At 41.8% G+C, this 27,490-nt stretch overlaps 1 protein-coding gene across 1 annotated transcript; it reads right to left on the bottom strand.

Annotated features, from left to right (window-relative positions):
* Positions 1 to 8: 8 nt before the first annotated feature.
* Positions 9 to 27,490, bottom strand: ppid (peptidylprolyl isomerase D). The gene is made up of 10 exons (XM_084332364.1): positions 27,318 to 27,490; positions 26,699 to 26,839; positions 26,465 to 26,571; positions 15,134 to 15,322; positions 14,621 to 14,743; positions 14,233 to 14,339; positions 12,632 to 12,779; positions 7,040 to 7,126; positions 3,642 to 3,684; positions 9 to 562 (listed from the first exon to the last, which is right to left on the bottom strand). The coding sequence occupies exons 1-10, from the start codon at positions 27,400 to 27,402 to the stop codon at positions 474 to 476; spliced, it is 1,119 nt and encodes a 372-aa protein (XP_084188490.1). The 5' UTR covers positions 27,403 to 27,490; the 3' UTR covers positions 9 to 473.

Genomic DNA, 27,490 nt, shown 5'->3' with positions numbered 1-27,490 from the left:
TTGTCCCGTCAGTTTGTTCTATACATGACATCCGTTTAAAGAAAACATCAACAGTTAAGACGACATGTATTACAGTGAACAGTACATTGTGATGTGCACAATTTGGATTGCATTTATAAAAATATGGCTTTTATAAATGCAAAGAACAAACGGTGGAAAAACAGTTCAGAATAATTCAACAATTGTGACTAATCATTATGCTTCCAAAATCATTACAGTGAAGACACTTGTCAGAACACTGACAGGCTTAAACTTTCCTTAAATAAAAAAAAAATAAAAATCAACAACCTCATACCGATCCTTAACTACCTCAGTTACCAGTTATGTGCCAGTCATGAAAGGAGCTACCACAGAAAATACATATTTAACAGTGTTACACAGCGATATATATTTAATTGGTAGGTGATAGCTTCCCATAGAGAAATAACTTTAAATATTGATAGCCTTACAGAATTGATCGACTGATTTCATGTTCATGCGAACATCTTGGCATAGATTTTCTTCTCCTTCTCCTTTTCTTCCTTCACTTTCAGCTGGACTCTCTTCATCTCGTTGCCGATTGCTGTCAAAACAAGGGAATTTCAATCAACTTGTCAGACAGGAAGATAAACCAAATCAGTCAGTCAGCTCCATCTTAGACCATTTGAGTGGGGAATAATTTCTTACCTGCCAGGGCTGCTCCAATAATCGAATGTGATCGTGATTATTACACGGCTTAATTTAATACTTAATTCTGATTGGTCAACGCACAGCTGGCATTCCGATATTTCTGAACGGCGACTAGAGCATTCATTTACATTGCTAGAAATTCTAGTTCTGGACTATTTAAGGTTTGTAATAAAAAAAATTCAAATCAATATTTTGTGTCAAATGATCAATGACTTTGGTAAGCAGCTGGTCATTATTGCAAAACAGGACGATCCTAAATCCTGCTGTGTATTATGCCTTACATCATTTTGTATGATCGTGATCACCTTTTATTTCCCCCTTTTAGAACTCTTCCATATTCATTTTCAAATAGAAGCAAATGTTTACTAAATTCATATCCCGGCTGATGAGAGCTTTATCTGTATTATACCGCTGCCTCCTTTCCCTCAAGTGGTTTGTAAAAATATTAAAATTTGACTCTTATAAACCCACCTACAATCAGGAATGAGGAGACTCATTATATTGTGTAGACCTGTCAAGACCTTGTTGGTCGCCATCTCAGTCCTTACTACTAAAGTACCGTACTTTTCGGACTATAAGCCGCGGCTTTTCCCCCCATTTTTCGACCCTGCGGCTTATATAACGGTGCGGCTTATGTGACTCGACGTGACCAAACCCGAAAATGTAAAAATCAAAATATAGCTTTTTTGACTGCATTGAAATGTTATTTATCTGTTCCCTTATTTGCTAAACTTAATACAACTTGTAAATGAGTTAATTCTTGTTATTTGTCTGACAGTATTGTGTCCCAATGCTAATTGCATATGGTAATTAAACATTAAAACACCTGCGGCTTATAGTCCAGTGCGGCTTATATATGTACACATCATTCAATTTAGCTGCTGCGGCTTATAGTCAGGTGCGGCTTATAGTGCGAAAAGTACGGTACTTAGCTCAATAGTGCAGGCCCTTGGCTGCCTGTCTAGCTACCCACCACGTTTTATCCAAATCAGATTTTAAGAAATGTGGTTATGACAAGGTTACTGTGGTTGAAACCTTGAGCATTAAGTTTAGCTACAATAAAGGGAAAACTAAAGTAGAATAATTTCATGCTTTGCAACCATGTTAGAACAAATTAAAGTTGCAGGGAAATTCCACCATACAGCAACATTACACTAATAGACTTACCAGATTGAGGTATAACTGATTAATTCCCTCTATGTAGCTAATGCAATCTCTGCTGAGAAATATTGGCAGTGGAAGGTGCTAATTTTTTTTTTAGAGCTATGTCATAATGAGACACTCTAACCTCACTCAATTTAGAACCAACAATGAGTGGGTAATTAGAATTTGCCGATACCACGGTTGTCTCTCTCGATCAGCTTCCCACTCTCTCGCCAGGTAACTGAGTAACCAGGGGTAAAGGCTCAGCCCTCCCCTCCTCTGTGTGTTTAGTAGGAGTGACAACCTTGACTGACATTGTTTGACGCCCACCCTTTTTCGCCTCAGTGTGGTCCTTTGTAAAGCAGGAAGCTGGAGCATGTGCAGTAGTTTAGAGCCATATATCTGGCCTGACGATATGTACAGAGCAGGCTGTTGGGCTCATTTTACGTTGTAATAAAGCAACTTTTCTATAAATACGAGAGACCCAGAGTGGAATTCCCCTTTAATTAGACAGCAATCCACATATCTCTGAGATTGTAAAACAGTTGCATAATAAATTATATTTACTTAAAAATTATCATAGTGACCACTGGTTGTTAGGGATTCAATGTGTGGCTTATTAAAATTGTCTGTTCCAGTCATTCTTTAAAGATTCCCGATTCTCGGGAGGTAGAGCAGTCTGGTAATCCGGAGGTTCCCGGTTCGATTCCCGCTCCTCCCGGGCAGCGTGTCGAAGTGTCCTTGAGCAAGACACTTAACCCCTAATTGCTCCTGATGAGCAGGTTGGCACCTTGCATGGTTGCCTCCGCCATCGGTGTGTGAATGTGAGTGAATGGGTAAAAATGTGAGGAACAAAAATGTGAGGAACAAATTGTAAAGCGCTTTGGATAAAAGCACTATATAAATGCAGCCATTTACCATTTAGTACGGCATCTGCGAGAGGGAATCCGGCTTTGCGGAGCTCTAAAACCAGGACACTACCAGACTAGCTCCTAGCTGGTGTGTGATGGAGGAGGTTGTGTTGTAGTCCATTTATTTATTTAGTCAGTTCTTCTGTATGCATCTGTTTTTTCCCATATGTTTACAGTCACCAATAGGAATATTCTTTTAGAACTCATCTAGCCAGCAAACTCTTTGGTATTCCCACCCACAACTCATGGTCACCTCATCCTCATCTCTGATCCGCAAAGCACTCACAATCATTCATGACCCAGACCACCCACTCTACTAACACTTTACCCCCCCCTTCCCTCTGGTAGTAGGGTATAGACCAGTGGTTCCCAAAGTCGGCCAGGACAGTGTTTCTAGTTGTATTCTAAAATTCTATTCTATTGTATTCTAAAATGTGACTATATGGTTTTATATTAACTTAATAAATAAACAAAAACGAAAAATCTACTTATTTCAACGAACATTTCAAACTAAATAACAGATTATGCACATAAAACGCTGAAAACAACCGAAGCAACAATAGTATTTTAATGAGGCTATTATTATTATCATTATTATTTTGCAACAAGTTAGCCCTCTCATAAATAGCACATATAAATGAATAACTAACTTGAACTAACTTAATAGGATTGAAGTGATATTTGGCTTAAAAAATCCGTCGCCTGGAGTTGTCTGAAGACAACTCATGTGTGCAGACGTGACATGCATGTGGGATGACATAACATGACAAGATAAATGTGCTCTAGTACATAACCCAACAGATGATCTGCTCAAAAGAAGAGTGGTAGCAAGTGTGTCATTTCGCTCCAGTATTACCATGAAGAAATCACCCACTTCCCTCCCCGACAAACATGCTAAAGAAACAACAGGTGGCCCACCTTTATCTTCCGGTGTGATCTCTTGAGCAGTCTTCAGATCAATCTATAATGGCAAGAAAGTTCAGAAAAACAATTCATCAGGTCAGACACAGCAGGGAGGAATACTTTCTGATCCAAGCAAGTATCGACCACACACTTCTAACCAAAATCAATGTACCGTAACATGGGTGTTTCTAGGACTGCTCATTCAGTCACCTTGGTTGATTGGGTTTTAGTCAACCTTTGTTAGTCGATTTTTGCATGTTTTCTTTATAAGCTGAATAAGTTATTTTTAAATAAGAAATTAAGGTGATTTTGCATTATTGCACAAACAGACTTTACAGATTACACACAATCAATTAATCAACTAAGAATGTCTTTAGTGGAGGACAGCCCCAGGCGTTTCATTATCACTCTCAAACACATCTATACTTATTGGTTTTGGCTCCATATAATCTGACGTAAAATGGCATGTGGCTAAATTCCAACTTCATGTTGGGAGTATTTTAAATGTAAAATGTATATATAAAAGTGTATTATCAAAGATGTCACAATCTAAATGAGTCACAATTGCATAATTATCTGTGCAAATATTGGATTAGTTGCTCCCTCTAGTGGTCCAAAACATACATTTGAAAGTTATGGTGGTGTTTCAGAAAAAGGAAATGTCCTAGATACTTACTGAACCCAACTCCAAACTCCAACCCCCCTGGGGTACTGTAGCTATTGCTTCTGTTTTTTGGCTAATGAGCCATTGGATTCAAAACTGTATGGGATGAGGTTAGAATAGAGGGAGACGGGCGCAAGCTATCGTGGACTAAGGCCCCGTTTAGACGGAAACGCTAGCAGGTGAATCCGCAAAAATATTTTTTCGGATGTGCCTTTCGTTTATACGGAAACTGTTTTTACGGGGTGAAACCGCAAAAAAGTGAGACTACCTTCCAGGGTGGAATTCCTAGAAACGATAAACCTTTGCGCTATCATCTAAACTGTCAAACCGCATAAAACGATGACGAAAGGGTTGTCAAGGCTCTCGTTGCACGTACTGCTTACATCACAGGCATGCGCCAGTAGCCTAGAAGCGTAAACAAAGCATGTCTGATTCTATCCATGGCGATCACCTGAAGGCTACATTGGCAGTACTTTTAAATACACAATAATCTGTCCCGCGGCGTGACTGGACCCACTGTCTGTGAGTGACTCTGCTTTGGTCCAATCACATTCCCCACCCACAGTCTGCGAATCAGAGGCAGAGTAGGGCGGGTCTTCACAGCACGTCATGTGACATATGCGCCAATCGTGTGACAGCGGGGCTCAGTTGTCTCGAGTCGTTACAGCCTCGTCTGCACGGAGAATTCCATCCCAAAACGCTAGTCTAAACGCAAAATTAAAAGTGAGACCGCAAGACGACTTTTGCGGTTTCTGTTCAGACTCTCTCCGTCTAAACGTAGCCTTAAAGGTACAGGTAGAATTAAGCACTGGGTGAGAGAATAATTTCAGAGAAGTTATCAACAGGCAGCGAGACGGGCTAGTATGAGCTGAGGAAGCAGCACGTCGTTGTGTAGTTGCGTTTGCCTTTGGTTGCAACTCGGTTAGTGTTTATGTGACAAACATGCAGGGTAACATTTATCAGATCCAGATATGCTGCGGAGACCTAATGTTGTGCTATAAACATTAGTCTGCAAAGATGAGTTTACAACGTTGACTGATAAGTATACATTTGGGAGAATACATTTGGGAGAAAGTGACAAAAGGTGCGATTCTAAATAGGGATGCACAGATATGAAAATGTGCCACCGATACCGATTGTTCAACTAACACAATCGGCCGATACCGATATTTGTGGCAAAATATATATATATATATTTTTTTTTATTAAACTACTGTATATTTGTATGTCTCTAAATGTTTTGATGAATTGAAAATGGAGGACCCTTATGTAAAAAGCCTAAAGTCGTTTTCTGGTCTTCATCCTCCAGTCCACTGAGCTGTACTGTATTGTACCCATTCTAATAAAGTTTTCAATCAATCAACCTCTGCTGTTCTTACCACCAATCGGCAAGCACGTATTCGTTTTTTACTTCCGGGATGTCCGCCATTGATTTTGACGAGAGCTCAACAACAAAGCTAATAATGTTAGCTCCCCGCCGGCCACGAGTGGACTACCAGCGCTCCACAGGAGTACTAAACGAGGCATAATGATTTTACTGCAACGAATGTTATAATAAAAGCTTTTCTATACATTTGTCTGATTGAAAATGTATTAACAGATTGCAGAATGGGTACAATTCAGTACGGGCTCTCTGAGCAAAGGAAGGAACTGAGATATGAATGAGTAATGCTTGCTATGGTCCGGTAAATACGCTAATGTTATTGAATGTGTAACTATATAACGTTAATGCCACAAAACGAATGCCTTTGTTAATCATAAGTAGTAACTTTGATGCAGTAGCGTGTGTGTGGGGGTGGCGTTGTGCAGGTCGCTTGACTGAAACTTTTTTCAAAGTTTGAACGTGTGGACCAGATTGACGCGACACAAATTGATGGATATTTATCGGCTACTGCAATCGGCACATTTGAGCTTATCGGCCGATAGGCTGATGGCAGTCAACAAGGCACTTATCGTCTGATACCGATACCCGACCGATATATCGGTGCACCCCTAATTCTAAAATATCTCAGTCGGTTACGTGATATGATTGTACAACATACAATCCCACACCCATCTCATCGCAAACTACTTTGCCTTTTTCAATCCATCATTCAGAGCAGAGACTGGCAGAGACCTTTTGAAGAACGCCATCCCATCAGAAGACTCTTCATAGCTTAATGTGAAATTCTCCTTTAAGCCTTTCTCCCTTACAGTGGATCTACAAAGACTTGTCTCTCTAAATGACTGAAGCACCATGACGTACATGGTTGGGGTAGATGAGAGCAAGATGAGATATTCCTTTACTGATCCCCTTGGGAAAATTCAGGATTTTGGAAATACTTCTTCAAAATGTTGGTCTCAAGGGGTCCGAGAACCACCAAGACCCTCCACATGTTGCACTCAAAGTCAGTATAGCCAGTACATTAAAACTGGAACAAAGTTTAGTGCCATGTCATGAAGCCAAGGGAAAGGAGTGTTGCATAAACGTTACACAGGACAGCAAAAGACAACGGATGCAGCCTCATGTAGACGTTCCCAGCATATTACAAGCTTTAAATCATTCATATCTACCTTGGAGCTCTGCAGCAGGAGCATGAAGATGATTTGAAGCTCGCTATACAGACCCTTATTCACCTGTACTAAATGTACCCCACCTTACTTTTCCATACTGCCTCAGCGTCATTTCAAGCAAAACATCAGCTTGTTGGTGTTGATTGTGACCATTTGATGGACACATTCAAGACACTTGTGATTTTAAGTAGATTACCATTGCTTTGTTGAAGTCCTTCAACCCTTGCCATGCCTGGGCCCTCCGGAACAGTGCCTTGGTGTTGGTCTCGTTCAACTCTAGAACCTGAAACAGACCGTTTTATTTTAATACAGTACACCAATTAAATCATACATACATAAGAGTCAAATAAATATTCCAGAGGTTTAATATGGTTCAGATACGAAGAGCCTCCCCCACACAGCCCGGCTACCTATTTACAGCAGAGACTGAGCTAAATATAATTATGAAGGCAGTTGTTTGATCTTTTTCTGTGGTGGACCTGCATTTTAAAAATGGCAAGTTCATGAACAGGTTAGAAACATCCAAGTACCAGAACCAATATAATTGTATTATATTTTGAATTTTTGGGCTTTCTGTATTTTTCACCCAATTTAGTCGTTATGCCAAATCCCTTCCTGGTCATTGCATGCATTGCCATACTGTCAGCCTGGGGAGGGTGTTGAACTACCACTTGCCTCCTCCGATACATGTGGAGTCGCCAGCCGCTTCTTTTCACCCGACAGCGAGGAGTTTCACTGGATGTAACGCCTGCGGAGGTTCACGCTATTTCCCCCTGATCCACTCCCTGCTGAACAGGTGCCCGACCAACCAGTAGGAGTCGCAGTTTACAACGACCAGGACACATACCCCACCAGCTTCCCACCCGCTAACACTGCCAATTGTGTTAGTAGGGACGACTGACCAAGCCGGAGGTACCGCTGACAGCTGGATTCGATCCCAGAGTCTCTGTGGTGGTAGGCGAGTGGTTAGTCCACCGCGCTACGCAGCCGCCCCAGAACCAGGGCTCGAGACTAACGATGTCCCGTCATCCCGGGGTACGATCAAATATTGATTTGGGACGAACAGAAATCATTGCCGGGACACAAACGGGACGAAGAGGATTTTTTTCTTTTCACAGGAAATGTCAATTAGCCGACTGTCAGTGCGCGCACATATTGCTGTCAAACGGTGCGTGTCTCGTGCCGACTTAGTTGACAGAGAGACGGCAACATTATCATGTGGGGTTCACTGAAGTCTAAACGTTGCGTGATTTGCCGAATCCAATGACTATCTCCGCCGTCCCAACGCAGCGAACGCTAATCCAGCATCAAGCTCCCGCCCACCATTCTGATCAGCAAACCACAGGTCATTTATTGAAACCAAGTACTGTATGAAATACGGTAGTAAACAGTGCAATTACAGGTGGTCAAAAAAAAGTTAAATAAAGTAAAATAGTGCAATCACAATACTGGTATAATAATAATAATAACTTCGTTTTATAATCGATGGTATCTAAGTTTGTCTGGAATAACAAACGCCCGAGAATCAAAAGGGCTACTACTCAACGTAGGAAACAAGATGGGGGCCTCGCAATCCCTGATTTTAAACTTTATTTCTGGTCCTTTTCACTGAGACCTCTGATGTGCTGGCTAGACCCTGTAGAGGCTGTATCGTGGCGCTCCTTAGAAGCGGCGGCGGTGTCTCCGCTAAGATTGCAGGATGTAGTGTACTCCACTGTCTCTATTGCGAAATGCCGGCTGAGGTATGGACCGATCATAACTCACGTGATCCAAACGTGGCGTAATGTACAGAGGTCGTGTGGGGTTAAATGCCCTTGGCACCTGGACTCTCCAATTTTTAATAACCAGCAATTACTTGTTGGACACAAGCCGGTTAATATTCCTCAATGGCAAAGGAGGGGAGTGCATACTCTGGAGGATATTTATGATAAGAACGGCCTCCGTGCGTTTCAGGACTTAAGAGAATTTTATGATCTTCCCGGCGAGTCCTTCTTTCTTTACCTTCAACTAAGGTCAGCACTGAGGGCGCATGGCGTACCGTGGGCTCAAGCCTTGCACCCACACCCCTTCCTCAGGCTCATAGTGGACAGGACGACATCCAGAGGGTTTGTCTCCGACTTTTATACGCTCTTAATTCAATCCACGTATAAAAATTTATCATTGGATACAATCTGGCGTGTGGATATCCCGGAGTTGGACCCCGAGTTTGACTGGGATGATGTTTGGGCAAATGTGGCATTATCTTCCCGCAACCCCAATCACCAGCAAATTAATTTTAATTATATTCATAGGACCTATCTTACACCTAGGAAGCTATTTGCTATGGGACTGATAACCGACTCTCGGTGCACTTTGTGCTCTCAAAAGGCCACTGGCACTTATATGCATATGTATTGGGATTGCCCACCAGTGGCCCGCTTCTGGAGGTCAATAACGGACAAACTTTCAGATCTGTGTGGCTTAACTATCCCATTCTCAGCTGTTACGCTACTCCTGAACGATATAACGACACTACCCGCGTCCGTACAACTGAAAAGGGTTGTCCTAGCGGGCGTCACAGCAGCGAAGAAGCTAATAGCAATGAGATGGAAGGAGCCTGAGAAGCTTACAATGATTAACTGGTCCCTAACTCTATTGGATGTGATTTATCTTGAGATATCCACAGCCCGGGTGATTGGGGTGGGGCAGGCTGGAATTGACCTGTGGTTCGCAGCAGCTGAGAAGGTAAAGACCGCAGTGTGCGGCTGAGCGGGGTCGGGGTGCGTGTTCGGGTGAGTCCGGCGGTCTCTTGGGAGGGGGAGGAGGAAGTGTTTTTGTCTGTCTTGTCCCTTGTCTTGTCATCTTGAGTTTAGCTGGGGATATTATGGGGGGGCAGCTATTTAACTAGTTCTTCACTGTTTGGCCACTTTTACACGGTCTCTGTGAGTCTATGGAACACCTACAGGTTTTTGTTTTTTCATGAAGGTTCATTGCTCTGGTTTCAGGTCGTGTTCCCCCAAAAAATGGTCCTTGTGGTGGGTTGGAGATGTACGTTTTATTAATATGGGGTCACACGGCCGGGAATCGGGACTGAACACTGGGAAAGACCATTTATTAGATAGTACCCCTTGGAATTAATTTAGTAGGTTGAACTCTGGTTTCTTTTCTTTTGTCTGTATAATTGTTAGTCATTATTATTATTGTTTTTGTTATTTTCTTGTGAAGTTCTATGTATTGTGATTGTGGTTAATGTGTTGTCTTGTTTCGTGAGAATGTCAAAAAAAAAATAACTTCGTTTTATACAATTCTGAGGTAGGCTTACTCTCTTGGTAAACATTAACACCATACCATTATATGGTATTTACTGCACAGCCAGGCCAGCATATAACAACAATAACAAAATATATTACCTATGGTAAATCCGTTGAGGGAAATACCGTAATTCCTCTAATATACATGAAACCCGGCTTGTATTAGGAGGCCGGCTTATAATTGCTTAGCTCAACAGCGCACCCGGTCATTAATAGAGACCCGGTTTTTAATTGAATACCGGTTACTATTAGAGGAATTACGGTATGCGCACAAAACACGTCATATCTCGCATTCCAGGAAACGGAACTGGATTATTTTGAAACAGGAAGATTTTTAGCATGATGATAGCGCAGGAACGAAGGTACGGTATGTAGAACAAACATTTTTTCCCCTGTTGGGAGTATACACATTTCCTTTCAAATTAGCCATACTATTGTCTTCATAGCTATAATATAGAATATACGATGGGTCTGCAAACCGTGAAAATTGTCAAAAAACGCTGGCGTCAGGGAGTACAGATGGAAAACAGCGTGGCAGTCAAAGAGTTAACAGGAATTCCTATTTCAGCATATTTTAGATAGCTTGATTGACACACCTGTGCCAAATTGTTCATCCCAAAGTTCAAATTCTTGGCATTCCAAGACAGGGTTCATACAATTATTTCCCACTCCAAATTACATGACTATTCCATGATATATCATGCAATTTCAAGATGTTATTTTTTTATGACTATAGTGTCTTGTCAAGCAATGCATGTAATCATAAAATATGCTAAAAATGTAACTACTAACTAGATATGTGTTTCACTTCCACGTCAGACTCAGTGCGTGCGCATCAAGGGGGCAAAAGGAACGCAATTCTGGTCAGAACAACAGGGCAGACTACAATATATTTCCATTTGTTAGCCATGCTAGGCATCTAAACAATCAATCCATGCCAAAGCTAGATATGTAAAAGGTGAAGACACTCAACAGCCATGCTGATTTGGCTAAATGACATGAACTTTTAGTCAGGGGATTGTCATGGTTTCTCCATAGAGCCCCGTCATACTTTTTTTAGTGCAGCAGCTCATGCAGGTAGGGGGCAAATTAGTCACGTGATTTTAGGCATTACAGATTTGACTGGCTGGACTTTTTTTGATGACCTTACCAAAACTTGTCATTGCAAATGTGTAATTTTCCATAACTTTTTCAAGCCACATCTACCCCATAATACCCCCCACCCCCACCCACATCCTTAGGCATTGATCATGTTTTACTTAAGAGTTTACTGTATGTTAACACTTTCTTCGCCAGGCTTATGTACATCATTATACCATCCTCTGCCAGCTCTATTTGTCTATGGAGAAGTTCCCCTTCTTTGCAGGGCTATAACTTTTTAAATTGTATTGCTAAATTGACATTACTATGGCCCATTCAACGTCAATTATCTATCGTTCAGGACGTAGGAACGTTATACTTTTTCATTCACATATTCATACTAAAATACGGTCTAAAGTATAAATATGTTTTTAGCGTTTTCTGCAGCATTCTCCAGAACGTGATTTATAGCCCTAAATGCATTATATTGATGATCAAATACAGTTTGATAGCGATCTGCGCGAGATAAAAAATGTCAAATGGACGTGCTTCTAGAAGTTACTACTTATCATCTGATGTTGACCGGATGGGGGGGGGGTCGTTTATAATTCCGTGGCCAACGTTAGATGATTCATCTAGTGTGGGTGATATGATCATTAGAGCAGTTTGTATCGAACACGGTAAAAAAAAAAACTGAAACTCACCGCAGCTTCCTCGTAGCGTTGAGCAAAAATATTCCTATTATGGGATGTTGAAATATGCGATCCATCTCCAGGTTGTATAATAGTATATACGTCCAAATCATGTTGTTTATAGAGTTATTGGTAACGGATCACTATCCATTGTGTCCGCTCGAGTCCCGGCACCTATAGCGAGTGATCGGACCGAATTTGGATGAGCACCAGTTTCCGTTTCCGGTTTCCGGTTTGGGCGATCCGCCGATCGGCCACCAGATGGCGCTCTTGAACCGTTGGAGAGTTGAGAGGGGATCAACAGTAGATCTCAAGTCTCCGGGGGAGAAATATGATTGCGATCACAGATTTTTGAAATATTGATCTCAATGACGTGTTACGGCATCATTGGCAGAATTAGCATGGCGGGGAATGACGAGTTTAGGCGTCCTTGGCAGAGAAAGTGTTAATGATGTATTCTGTTTTCTTGCCAACTCATCCCCCAGCAAGAAAATGTATGCTACACCAAAATGTCCAACTACCAAATTATTGCTGTATACATTGTTGTTGTTTGTTTGGCCAGAACCTTGGATGAGAACACACTTTGTTGCTGATAAATCCATCACAGCAACTACAAATTACATCTCTAACACTATTCTACTTAACCCTTAATATTTAATGCAACAGGAAAGAGGAGTGTGTGTGTGCATGTGTGTTAGGTCTAAAGTTTCATCTGGCCTACTTTACCTCATTGCAGCTGTCCAGAGCCTCTTGCCAGAGCTGCAGTTTCAGTTTACACGCTGCCGTGTTCAGAATGCAGCTCATGGCGACAGGCTCCAACTTCTGTTGTGCCTTGTCCTCCTCCACCAGCTGTTCTCCAGCCACCTCCAGGTACCTGAGAGGGGGAGAAATAAAACACACTCATCATGGCAAATTGGTCTGTGATGACATGTGATTGCCGCCTATTGACTGAGACGAGTTCCATGGACATCCATTATCAGAACTGTGTCAAAGTGAAGTGGAAATGGCAGTGACCCCTTCCCAGGTGGCCTGCGTTATTTGGGATGGTTCCACTGTGTCAGGATAGTTCAAGCCATCATAAAAGACTACTTGAAAGAATCACACATGTATGTATGACTCTTCTAAAACAATAACTGACATGGATGCTAAAGAGTTTATTCCGATTATTTTATTGTCAGTTTTATATTAAAAATGTTTAATTATGTACATACATTCAGAAAAACGTGAGATGGCTCGTTTTTCCCGGCTCCTCAACCGTAGTAGATTTGTAAACAATACACAACAATGTTTTGTAGATCATCCATGGTTATGTTAACGGCATTAACACTTTCAGTGCCAGTCAGCCATGCGGTGCCCCGGAACCCTGTTGCGTGCCACCACCCACTTCAATGATAGAGCTCTCATATTTGCCAACGGATAAACTATATCTTAAATTATGGCTATGTGTATAATATGGCCGTCGCTTATCAATGACTTGTTTGCAGTCAACATTGTCGAAACGGATTTTAAATTTTTTTTTTTTATCGGTTCATTTCCGTTTTATACCATTTTAAAAAAACGCTCGTTTTATGAAAGTTCCAGAAAATTTCAGAAGATTCTGTGATAATCGCCCTTTACTGGAATATACTGGAATACACAAAAAACTGTCATTTTTCGGCCTATTTATGAATCGTTTTCAAATAAACGCTAGATTATCGATAGTATATGTGTACTTATGCACGCTATAGAAGCGGGCTGCAAAATCAATTATCCATTTCCTGATCAGCACACAAACACACATAGGGCCCACGTTGATATATCTGTGAAAAAAGCTCTGTTTATCAGATTCCTTACCTCAGATCAGATGTTCTCCAAAAAGATTATTCCAATTCCTGATCGCCATTCCAAATATCGATCACGTTTATTGATCCAACGCTGGGTACTGGAAACACACATTCTCCGCTGTTCATGCGGCTCGGCAATGACTTCGATCGTCTCGGGTTACTTGTCTGTAAATGTGGAAGCAGGACTTTTTTTTCTCCGTCCATTTCATTCAATCCAATGGGGTGCAGTACCATCCGGAGAGACGATAGGGGGCGGTATTTTCCCAATGGAGCTCAGAGAGAGTTCCAGTGGTAATGTGAGGCTAGATTGATGAAATATGAATGGAAATCGCTAATAAATTAAAAAAAAACGATCAAAACAAGAGTCTCTCTGGCACTGAACGGTTGGCATGAACTAACGAGAAATCTCGTCGTTGGCACTCAAAGTGTTAACATACACACTACAATGTTGTTGCCATCGTGCATAATGTGATTGTAGATATACAGATCAGACTCGTCGTTTACCTGAGGGCTTTATTGTATTTCTTGATTGCAGACTGCCAGTCCTGATTCTTGAAGAGGTTGTTCCCAATATTCTTCACATCCTCAGCAACTGACAGCACTTTATCAATCTAAAAGACATCACAGGTGATGCTCAGAAACACACTTCAGTCATTCAAGCATAATGTTACGCTTTTGTGTCTACATTTGCATTATTAACCCTTTCACTACCACAATACTGACTGTACACTACAGAGGGTTAACAGCCTGTAGCGTGGTAGTGAAAGGGTTAACCTTCTGTATTGTCGCAGTGAAAGGGTTAACAATTTGGTAGTGTGGTAGTGAAAGGGTTAATAAGATGGAGGCAAGGTTTGTTTTTTGGGGGGGGCTCAAGGACATAATGGATAATTACATCTTTGAAGTCGGTGTCTGAGTCCTCAGGGAACTCAGGATGGGCGTCTCCTGACCCGTCGCTTGGTCCCGCTCCCCATTCGTCTCCGTCCTTGTGCTCTCCACATTCAGCGATTACACATGGCTGAGGAGGTGGATATGTGCAGGCATCAGTTGGTGTTGTTCTTGTTATGCTGAATAAACAATTGACCCATCTCAAGCCCAGCCTTCTTTTCTTGATCCTCCAATCACAACTGTTGCCGTCTGTCCAAGGGAAGCATAGTTGTGATTGGTGGCTCAAGAAAAGAGGGCGGGGCTTTAGATTAGGTAAATTCCTGCTTCTATCTTCTGTGATGTACAACTAGGGATGCACTGGCATTTTTTTCTCACTGCCAACCAATACATTACTTGTACTGAAAAATATTGACTTAGATCATCAGACCACTAGGCAAAGGTGGTGGAGATCAAACATTCTTCTATATCAAGTTACTTTGCTTGGATTTCTTTCATGCATGTCTTTCCGATTAATATTTACCTTCACAGGAGTGTCGTCTTTTGTCTCCAATGCTTCCAGCATTTTAACCAGCCCAATCCCTCTCAACACCTGTCCGAACACCACGTGCTTGCCGTCGAGGTGAGGAGTGGGCACGGTGGTGACGAAGAACTGGGAGCCGTTGGTGTCGGGCCCGGCGTTTGCCATGCTTAGTAAAGCAACTTTGTCGTGCTATATGGGGAACCAAGAAACAAACAAGGCTGTTAAGAAACTCACATGACTATTGACGTGTGTTACTCACACACTAAAGATCAATACTCAAATCTATTAATTGATTTCTTTATTTTCACCTGTGCTCGTTTTGTTTATTAAAACCATCTGTAGTGTACACACACATCATTGAAAATGAGGGCAAGCTCAATGGTTCTTCCAAGTTTTAATTTAATTGAATGGTAAGCCCTATTTGCATGTGTAGCAACCTGAAAATATGGCTATTATTCAGATGTGCTGACTTGCCTTTTATCTCCCCTTTGTGCACAAAGACATGTTGACTAGTTTCCATTGATATTCTCACGAACAATGACACAGGTGTCTCTTTCTTCCATCGGCTGGAATATGGATTATACACAGTATCTCTGGATCACATTCACCATCCTTTTCCCTGTGTGACTAGTAGGCGGTACCAGCAGGGGGCGGTGGCAGGCAGAGAGTGTACGGGAGAGAGGCAGGCAACAAGGAAGGAAGAACCACCTGGAGGTGGGAAGGACCGGAAGCTCTCTTCAGCTTGGGATGTAGCCGTGAACGGTCTCAGCTACAACGGGAGGTGCTTTGGAATAGCCCCGTTAAAGAACCACCAGAGAGCCCCGCCGGAACGAGCGACGGGTTATCATAGGAGTATCCGTGATAGTGCGCGAGTAAGAGAGACTGAGCCCCAGGACTGACGTCCATATTTATCGGGTTATAGTAGCAGCGTGACGGTATAATTAGCATGCTGCTAACGGCTATATCGACTCCAGTGCACCCCGAGCGCGAGGCGCTAAAGAAGACCGGTGGTATAGTCAACCACGTTGCGCCACAGTAACCGTGTAGCAGGTGGGCTGTTTGGGACCCAGAGTGTAGCTTCAGTGTGAGTGAGGGCAAGTTTATGGATGCGTGCCGTCGACTCTGCACCGGCTGTCTACAACCGTTCTGCACCGGCTGTCTTCAGGCCAACACGGGAGGTCGTCCCGACCGGCAGCGGTCGCCAACAACAGTAAGTGAACAGATTAAAAGCTACTTTTCTTTTAACACATTGACCACTGATTTTCAACATGCATATCGTGAAGGACATTCAACAGCGACTGCTTTAACCCAAATGACGGATGATTGGCTGAAAGAGATAGATAAAAAGAAAATGGTTGGAGCTGTCTTGCTTGATTTTACTGCAGCATTCGACATCATAGATCACAAATTCTTACTTAAAAAACTTGAATGTTACGGTTTCTCCTCATCTGCACTATCTTGGATGCAAACTTATTTAGCAAACCGGAAACAACGTTTTTTTTAATGGGAGTTACTCAGAAGTTAAAACGGTAAGGTGTGGAGTACCCCAAGGAAGTTGCCTTGGGCCTTTGCTCTACACCATATTTACAAATGACATGCCTCTTGTCCTAAATAAGTCCTATATTTCTATGTATGCGGATGATTCAACGATTTACACATCAGCCTCAACAGCCAATGAATTAAATACGGTCCTAAAGGCAGAGTTGCAATCAGTGATGGAATGGATAAAGAATAACAAACTAGTTCTAAACATATCAAAGACAAGTAGCATCATTTTCGGTTCAAACCATACTCTAAGAACGAACCCAGTCTTGAAACTTTTGATAAGTGATGTGGTAATTAATCAAGTCCAGGAGACTAAACTCCTAGGGGTAACATTAGACAGTAAATTGTTGATGGTCACACCATATAAACAATATAGTAGTGAAAATGGGAAGAGGGATTTCTGTTGTTAAAGGATGTGCTCATTTGTTACCACTAAATTCTATCAAACAGGTAATTCAAGCTCTGGTTTTGTCAAATCTTGACTATTGTCCTGCAGTATGGTCGAATGTAACGACGAATAAACTGAAAAAATTACAATGGTACAAAACAAAGCAGCACGTATAGCGCTTCGCTGCGAGTACAGAACTAATGTTGCAGCGATGCACAGTTGTTTAACTTGGTTACTTGTCAAACATAAATTACTCTGCTCACTCCTTGTATTCACTAGGAATATTCTTGTTACAAAGATCCCCTCAATTTTATATAACAATTTATCAATAAGTCTTGACAGACACAACCATTCCACCAGACATGCTTCTGCACGAGGTTTTACACTTCCAAAAGTGAGTTCGAATGCAATGAAGCGAACCGTCATGTTCCGTGGTATGCAGGAATGGAACTCTCTTCCCAGACATGTTAAGCAGGAGAATAGTAAATGTCGTTTCAAAATCGTGGTAAAACAACATTTTCAACCAAAGAAATTGACATTCCCTAATAGATAGTGTGTAGGTAAATGAAAATGTATGTGTCTGATAAAGAGATAGGTATATATGGATGAAAAGGCATGTGTCTGATAGGGATATATTATTAAAATATTGTATAATTGGCTGATATGAACATAGATAATGTATGTAAAAGCTAAATAGTATATTATGCTGTATTGTATTATGAATTAATTATGAGTAGGTATTGTATTGTATTATGAATTCATAAGGCGTATATATTGTTATATTGTATTATGAATTTGATTAGGGTTTTTATTGTTGTTTTAATTGTCTGTATGACATGTAAATGTTGTGAGTGTATAAGTCTGTAACTGTATTTTATGTGTTATGGACCCCAGGAAGAATAGCCCCAGCACTGCTGTGGCTAATGGGGATCCAAATAAACTTAAACACCCAGCACACGCTCTCCGCTCACTACTGCCCCTCTGCTCCAGGCCGCTTGCTAGCGCCCGCGACGAGAGCGTTCGACGCCATCTTGCCACCCGGACGGTGGTGGTGCGGCGCGGCCGCCATTTTGGTTGAGTACAATCGAGCATCAATGCTCCGGATCTATTACACAGTACACAGTGTGGTGCAGCCTGCGGGCGAAGCTAATGGTTGCTAACTACAGTTCATAAGGGGTACCCCAAACATTACATGCTGGCATTAGCATAGGACTTTTGTTTGGTGAAGTGGGCCCACATTTTTTGTTTCCTTTAAGTGTGATAACGTGTGGTTCTTTAATAATAAATTCCCATTTAATTAACCCTTTACCTGTGGGGAGGTTACAGACCTGGTGCATCATAAGCAAAGCCCTGAGAGGTATTATTCTCACCATATAATTAAAGCCTGTTAGAGGTATTATACATGGTACTGACCCAGACGTGGGTGATGAGACAAACACATTGAAGTATATTATTCCTGATGCTAACCCAGAGGTGGGTGCATACTATACGTGTCTATAAGGTATGGAGTACACATGGAGCTATAGTAGGACTACAGTCCATTAGAGCACCCCTATTCATCCTTGTAACTGAACAGTACCAAATAACAGTAAAGACTGTGTGTCCATTCCTGTGCCCAGCATTAACTCTTTTGGTGTGGGTAATGTATATATGATCAACCCCATCCTATTCTACCTTTCCCTTTTTATTGCAAGGTCTCTAGTGTCACGGAGGGAGGGTACTGCTTGCGGGGGGAACCCAGGGTATTTATTTACAATTCAGTCACTAGGTGTGGGAGGGTTAAAGGAGCAATTGGGGAACGTGGGAGCGTGTTGGGGAGTACTGTTGACCGCCCTGCTGCAGGGGAGGAAGACCAGAGTACCAGACCAGGTTGGTAAATCCCGGGCCCCATCCACTCCAACTGCCAGCCTCCAGTTGAAGCTCCAGACTCAAAGACGGAGGTGCAGTCAGACAGAGCTCTACGGTGTCTCGCTACCCAGTGATTGTGCCCACCCGTTCCCACTAAGCAGGGATAATCCACCCTGCTACACATGGTACTAGTATTATATGGGGACTCATGGTAATAAAAAAAACCAACCTGTCATTTTGTGTGTCCCGAGATAGAATTTGACATGCCTATAGTTTTGACTGTTAACACTATGGGTGCCGGCCAGAAATCCGGAAAATGACTGGATTGCCAGCGCTATTTGTCTATGGAGAAATTCCCCTTCTTTGCAGGGCTATAACTTTTTAAATTCTATTGCTACATTGCCATTATTAGGGCCCATTCAAAGTCCTATATGTATTGTTCATTGTGTAGCAACGTTAAACTTTTTCATTCACATATTCATAGTAAAGTATGGTCTAATGTATAAGTATGTTTTCATCTCTTTCTGCAGCTTTCTCCAGAACGTGATATATAGCCCCAAATGCATTATATTGATGATAATAATAATAATGGATTGGATTTATATAGCGCTTTTCATGACACCCCAGTGACCCCAGAGCGCTTACAGAGTCCATTATTCGTTCATACACAGTCATACCGGTGGTGGTAAGCTGCAATTACGAGGCAAGTAGGTTAAGTGTCTTGCCCAAGGACACAACGGCAGTGGGATGGACATGGGCTTGAGCAGGGCAGCCCATGTTTCATCATAGCAGGGCTATGATGAAATACAGTTTGATGGCAATCGGGGCGATATAAAAAATTTCAATTGGACGTACTTCTAGAATGATCTACGTATGATCTGATGATGACCGGATGGGCGGGGGATCGTTTATAATTCCGTGGGCAGCGTTATATCATTCATCTAGTGTGGGTGATATGTTCATCATAACAGTTTATATGGAATACGATAAAAAATAACGCTGAATCTTACCGTATCCTCCTCGCGCCGTTGGGCGATGAGCGTGGAACAGTCATTTACCTATTATGGTATGTAGAAATATCGGGTCCATTTCCAGCTTGTATAATAGTATATATGTCCAAATCATGTTGTTTATCGAGTTATTGGCAATCGATCGCTATGTATTGTGTCGAGATCGAGTCCCGTGAGCCAAACAGAGTGCCCGGAAGTAATATGGTCGACCAGCACAACCTCCATAGAACTTCCTGTTTGGCGATTGCGCCGATCGGCCACCAGATGGCGCTCCTGAAACGCCAGAGAGCTCAGTGGGTCCTCCTGGTGGATCTCAGGCCAGCGGAGGGGAAATATGAATCCGATCGCAGATTTTTGAAATATTGATATAAGGACGCTGTACAGCGTCCTCCGGCAACTTGAGCATGGCCGGGAATGACGCTTTAAAGCGTTTTCCGGCAGTCAAAGTGTTAACTGCATCCAGCAGGTTAACAATAATGAACTGGATAACAAACTGTGCAGCAGCTACTATGGATGGGAATATCATTTTCACAAAGCAGCTGTAGACCTATCCATCTCCACCACTGAAAATGCATGCAACGTCTTCCTGTACCGATTATTATATATACTACTATCAAGGACAAATTACAGAGGCCTGTTTGCGGAATTATGGTATGTAATTAACACTGGAATTTTTACTTTACAAACTACGAACATGGCAGATTCACACAGGATTAAGATCACAGGAAGAGCATATGGGAGTTCTTGGATTAAGATTACACCCACAATTATAAAAAGATTACTAGAGGTCCCCAGGTAATACTAGTCCTGTGGGAATAAGTCTTTAGTGTGAATTTGAAAATGACTAAATTAAAACAATAAGGACCCTAATCCCGTCCATTTCTGGAGTGGGATTTTGGCACTGAAGGTAGGCATATAGGCATATCTCGCAGAGTCCAGAAAGGTTGTTTCCTGAGTGACAGTTCCAAAACATAGCAGTTGCAGCTGCAGCTCTCTGCCCAGTCTGTTGTTTCAATTTCAATTACGGTTTTGGCTTGCCATGATCATGAAAACAAGATAAAACGATTATTGTGGAATGGGCATGCCATGTTGCTCTCATTTTGTCTTGTAAATGCAACGCACCCTTACCTTCCTTTACAGTAGTGCACATTGAAGAGTAATTGTGTTTAACACTTTGAGCGCCACGCTGTGTTTTCCTTTTTACCACCTTGAATGCCACGGTCCACTCCCAATGTTAACGTTAATATGGCCTAATCTATGTTTTAAATTATGGTGTGTCTAATCTGCCCGTCGCTTATCAAATAATCATTTTCCAGTCAGTGTTGTCAAGGCAGATTGGTTTTTTATCGCTTCATTTCCGTTTGAGAGCATTTTGAAAAGCACCCGTTTTCAGGTGAAAAACAACCTATTCTATGATAATCGCCTTTTTTTGCTTTTTTTTTTAGGTTTATTTGTTGGCGTTTTATCGCTTTATTTCTACTGGGCAGTCCAGTAGATAGAGATAGAGGAGGAATGGGAGACAGAGTGGGGGGAAGACATTCGGCAAATAACGACGGGTTCGGGAATCGAACCTGGGTCGGCCGTGTCGCGGCTGAGCGCGCTATGTGGTTCGCCACTGGGGCGCCCCGATAATCGCCTTTTACTGGAATATTCCAGAACGTTGATATTTGTCTGCCTATCTATGAATAGTTTTCAAATAAACGCTAGATGATCAATAGTATACGTGCACGCACGCACGAGCCGCGCGCTGATAATAGCCGCTTTCATTTCCTCATGGATTTTACAGTGAAACAGCTAGAGCACATATCACAAAAAAGCTTATATCTCCTCGAAAACTAGTCTGATTATCCTAACACTGATAACATAGATTCCTTACCTGACATCAGATGGTATCCAAATGGTATATTCCAATTCCTGATCACCATTCGAAAAAAACGATAAGTATATTGATCCAACGTGTGTACTAGTGTTGTCACGATACTGGAATTTCGACTTCGATACGATACCTTGAAGAGTATCGATACTTCGATACCATTTCGATACCAAAAAAAAATATATATATATATAAATATATATATATATTTTTTTTTTAACAAATTTAGCTTTTGTTGCTGGTTGATTCTCCTCAGCTTCGAGTCTGGTACTATAAGAGAAGATAAATATAACACTTTTAAAACCCTTTGTTTATCTATATATAAATAACTGTTCATCTCACTTCAATCATTTTTATTGCAAATGCAGAACATGGTATTTTCTCAAGCAGACAGATGTAAACACTAATCTGTGTTGCATGTACCTCACAAACTGAACAGTTAGTAACAGTTTTTATTTAAAGATAACGAGAGCAAGCGAGAGAGAGAGGTATCGGTAGATAGAGAGAGAGAGAGGTAGCGGTAGATAGAGAGAGAGAGAGAGAGAGAGCGAGAGAGAGAGGTAGCGGTAGATGGAGAGAGACAGAGAGAGAGAGAGAGAGAGGCTATGCTCGGAGCATTTTAGTAATGTTACATTTTCAACAAGATTGCTGCTATTTAAACACTTGGTGGAAACGGGGTAACGTTAACCTTATGTCGACTGTAGTATTGTATGACCTCGACATAACGTTTACACGTTAACGTTACTCCGTTTCCATGCAGTATTTATAACGGTGGCCAGCTAAGCTAAGGGAGCTAACTGCTAGCAGTAACTAACGTTAGCTGGTAGCTGTAACGTTACAACGAATCAGCTGTTGATATTATGCGCCATCAGTAGACAACGTATCATGTATTAAACTAGAGTTAATGGTTTAATGCTTCAGTCACAGTGACGTTGAAAGAGCAGCTGTCACGAACCTCTTTAATTTCTTTATGGAGATCCGCGCTGGCACTGCTCTGTAACACCGCTTGCAAATAGCATTGGGGAAGCTTTAGCTTGTCCTTCGTTGTTTACTTCAAACCCGAAGTACCTCCAAACAGCACTTCTGCTGTTTTCTTTATCCACAAGCACAAGTTGCGGAGGCTCTGCATTTGCCATCATTTTCAGCTAAAAGCTCTTGTTTACAAATACAAACTGAAGACTGCTCTGTGAGGGGGAGGGCTGGACTCGGAGCAGGCGGAACAGCGCGTCAACAACTTGCTGTAGAACACTCGCCAGCTGGTACCGATACTGCAGAAAGTATCGGTATTTCGGGAAATGAGTATCGAAGCAGTTTTAAATATTCAGTATCGATATGTATCGATACTTCGATATTTTTGACAACACTAGTGTGTACAGTATAACCCATGCTCGCCGCGGCTCAGAGGATCCAGAATGAACTCTGGTAACTCCGGCTGCATCAGTGGACTGGAAAATGTGGACTGGAATATTTTTTTTCCCCCATCCATTTTCATTGAGTCCATTCCAAAAGGGTGATTTACCATCTGGGAGAAGATAGGGGGGCGCTTTTTTCACATCTGATCGCCGGCGGCCCCTGGATTTCCAACGGTAGACTTGGGTGATGCAATGATTTCAGATCGCTAAAAAAAAAAATCCAAGAAAAGCCGACGTGGCTTTCAACGTAACTATCGTAAACCCGAGATTAGCCGTGAGTGGCAATCAAAGTGTTAATAATCATGATCTCAATATTAATCAAAATAATCATGATTCTTGCCATAATTGAGCAGCCCTAACCTAACCTCAGAAGAAGCTTCTATCCCCAGGCCATCAGGCTGCTAAACGAACAATAAACACTATGCAACAACCATCAAATGCACACAGCACACACACCCACACACTCACTTAAACAAACAACACACTGCAGCACCCACTCTCCACACTTTAGATCACACAAACACACTTTATATTTATTGATAAAGGATTTGCACTACAACTCGTACACCTACTGTAAATTGTACCTAAATTGCACCTCATCCTATTTCTGCCTTGCACTATATAGTATTGTATATCAGTACACTACACAGTATTGTATATTATATGGTAACTCAGTTACGTCTACTCTGCATCGAACATTGTACATATGTCTATACTGAACACTGTGACCTCATTTTTTTACTTCTAATTTACATGCTATACTATGTTATTTTATTTCATACTTATCTTGTCTTGCACAGTCTCTGGAGCGTAACAGTAAGAAGCATTTTGTATAAAAGTATTCTGTACTTCTGTATGACAACTATTAAAGAAACTTGAAAACTTGAAACTTGAGTGAAGCTGTCTCACTCAGTTCGCCTCTTTCTACTGATTTGCATTAACACATCTGGCGCCAATAACGTCGTACAATGTGTTTCAAGGTCATGCTAATTCTGCCATTCCACGGCGTACGACGTTATTGAGATCATTTCATTTTTTCGCCATGGTATTCATTATTCCCTCATGGAGCCTGGTCTGATACAGTGGGAGCCTGCACAACTCTGCAACCAGGGAGCGAAATTTACTTTTTGACTCACCGGCCAGTGGCGAGTAGATGGGAAGAATCTACCCGCCAAGCATATTTCTTACCTGCCAACTTTTTTTTGATAAAAAAAAATGTATTATTATTTTATATAAAAAGTTTTTAATAAAATATATATATTATATAATCATACTTGTGATTGTGTTATCTGCGAGACATCGCCACCTCGCTGTCTGCAAACAGCTCCACTGTCTGTGTGTATACTCGAGTGGCCTCCAGCTCCAGCAAGGATTCTCCGGCGCTGCAGCTGGACCCTAAACGCTACATTCAGCATGCAAAAGGATTCTCCTGAGCTACAGCTGGACCCTATTCAGCAGCCCTCACTCATCAGACCTCTCACAGTGAGAGGCGCCAAACGTAAAAACTGAGCGCAAATGGCGGGTGGCGCTCTCTAGTTTCGGTCCCTGTCTGCAACGCTTCAATACTGCCGCCTGGTGGATGATCGGCGAGTTACAACCGGAAATGGATCTCTGGAGATCTCCGTGCATCTGGCAAATGCGTCCGGCACTCACATATTGTTGCGGGACTCTAGACACACATCTGTGTATATCGATCGCTGCCATAACTCAATAATCGATATGATTTGGGCATTTATTATTATTATACAAACCGGAAATGGATCGAGTAGATCGCCGTCAAATAAGTGGGATCTTTTTCCTCCAGTCTCATCGGCGAACGGTAAGAGGACGCTGACATCATTTTCAGCGTGTTGGTTTATTATTATTAATGCAAACTGCTCTGATCAATATATCACCCATACTACATAAAGAATTTACTGACGATTACGGAATTATAAACGACCCCCCCCCATCCGCGCATGATAAGTCATAACGTTTAGGATCATGTACAGTTGAAATTTTTAATATAGCGTGTATCGGCAACAAACGGCAGTTGATAATCTATATATGCGTTTATGCCTATAACTCACGTTCTAGGAATTACTGCAGAAAACGATAAAAACATTTATATTCTAGACGGTATTTTTTATGTATTTTTATGAATGAAAAAGTATAACGTTCCTACATCCTGAACGATAGATAATCGATGTTGAATGGGCCATAGTAATGTCAATTTAGCAATACAATTTAAAAAGTTATAGCCCTGCAAAGAAGGTAAACATCTCCATAGGCTTAGAGTGGTGGCAGAGAGTGGTATGAGACGGGCAAACTGTGTGGCAGTTAATGTGTTAACTGGGACTGCTCCGCTTTGCTTACTTTGTAGTCTATTCCAACTTTTCAAGCTTTTAAACATTTCCCCGTTGATCATGGATTGTGGAATGAACACACTCACCCACCCACAGCTTACCGACCCACAGCTTACACACACATTTTAAGGCCCTTATTGGTAAGCTACCTCCTTATACTACATCATTATTGGAATGGAATTTTGGAACCTGTTCCAGTGACTGGTCCTTAACACATTCAGAGCCATGCCCCTTTGACCATAATAGGGCTACCGTGCCAATAAGGAAGTCAATGGGAGGTCAGGGAAATTTGCGAAGGCTTAAACTATATCTTAAATTATGGCTATGGGTCTAAAACACCCCTTGCTTATCAATGACTTGTAACTGGTAAAATAGAGTCCTTACCTCACATCAGATGCTCTGCAAAAAGATTAATCCAATTCCTGATCGCGTTTATTGATCCAAAAAGCGGATTCCTGATTCTGTCCATGAAATATGAGGCCCTATGTAAGTAAGATATGCTTGGCAATTGAACAGCTCCGTCTGTCAAGAACAAAATAGCCTGCATCACAGCTTGTATATAGAATTGTATATAATATCCATCAATTAAAAGATGCTATGATCTGTGCCGACACCAATCTTTCAGATCATTTACATCATTTTACATTTAGCCGACGCTTTAATCCAAAGCGATTTACAAGTTCTGTACGACAACTCACCAGGAAGGGTACAACTCTACTATCAGCTTAGTAACAATGTTCATCAAAGTGTTGAGTGCTACAGTGAAGGTTAGTATATTAGGACAAGCATGACAGTAAGGTTAGTTAGGGTTAGACTTTTTTTTTTCAGCTTGAAACATCCCTATTTATATCTTAGCATATTGCTATAGCATCAGATAACTGGGATCCTAATAGTAAACTTCTTAATTTACCTTGTAATGGAAGTTTTCATCCTCAAACTTCTCCCCATAGATACTCTCGCCTCCAGTGCCATTTTGGTTTGAGAAGTCACCTCCTTGGAGCATGAACTGCTTGATGACTGATAAACAAATGTGCCATACAGTTAAATTCCACTCATCTTGATGTTGTGCCATACAAGAAGACTCAATGTAATGTAGATCTAGCCGTTTTCAGACTAAAATGCGGGCATGATGCGTGTCACTTACTTCTGTGGAATGGGCATCCTTTGAAGTGCAGTGGTTTCCCTGTGGATTTGCCAATCCCTTTCTCACCGGTGCAGAGGGCCCGGAAATTCTCAGCCGTTTTAGGGGTAATATCGGCAAAGAGCTCGAATACAATTCGACCAACTGGAGAGAGAGATGTGTCAAGAAGACAATAAGATCACAAGTTGTTCAGGGGCGTGAATCACTCAAAACACCCAACACAGCGAACAATGCCGCAGGTAAACACATTGCGTATGACGTGTCTAACGTTACATTACAGGTGTGTGATCAGTAGTAGGTGCTACTAGTGTCATTTGGAATTTAAATTTGGATGTAAAACGCTAATGCAGATCCATCCATCACACGTGGTTCATTCACTTGTTCCTTCTCTCAGACACCAGCTATCTGATGAATGGAATGTATGAGTTAACGTTATCCATTTATTAGCCCTACTGGGTCTAATGCACTCATTCAGTTTCATATTTAGCTGGTTAACATCGTCACACATGATGAGTAAGTGTTTCTAGAAGTTACACACGTTAGTGGTGCTGCTAAGCTAACATGCCTAGCTAACGTTAGCTGGCCCATAACGGCTAATGTTGGTTTAAAATATTCTTCTGACCTCTTTGTCCACCAATGTCTACATCGAAGAAGACACGGGGATTTTCGGGGTTTGAAGGCTTGCTGATGGGTGTTGCGTGAGACATGTTTTGAAACTGTCAAATGTTTAAATCCACGGTACTCCCACTGAACGCGGCCTATGTCAAGCTTGGAACGGAATGGTTTGGACTTCCG

The sequence above is a fragment of the Notolepis coatsorum genome (assembly GCF_963971535.1).
Source record: "Notolepis coatsorum genome assembly, chromosome: 16".
Taxonomy (NCBI): Eukaryota; Metazoa; Chordata; class Actinopteri; order Aulopiformes; family Paralepididae; genus Notolepis; species Notolepis coatsorum.
The sequence above is the reverse complement of the archived record's forward strand: the minus strand, read 5'-3'. Positions and strand labels throughout refer to the sequence as shown.

Excerpts from the sequence above, each read along its gene's own strand:
- ppid (XM_084332364.1), bottom strand. The coding sequence starts at position 27,402 with ATGTCTCACGCAACACCCATCAGCAAGCCTTCAAACCCCGAAAATCCC. Across the intron at positions 14,744-15,133 it reads AAGACGACACTCCTGTGAAG|CCATGTGTAATCGCTGAATG; the intron begins GTAAATATTAAT and ends CCACCTCCTCAG. Across the intron at positions 14,340-14,620 it reads CAGACACCGACTTCAAAGAT|ATTGATAAAGTGCTGTCAGT; the intron begins GTAATTATCCAT and ends GATGTCTTTTAG.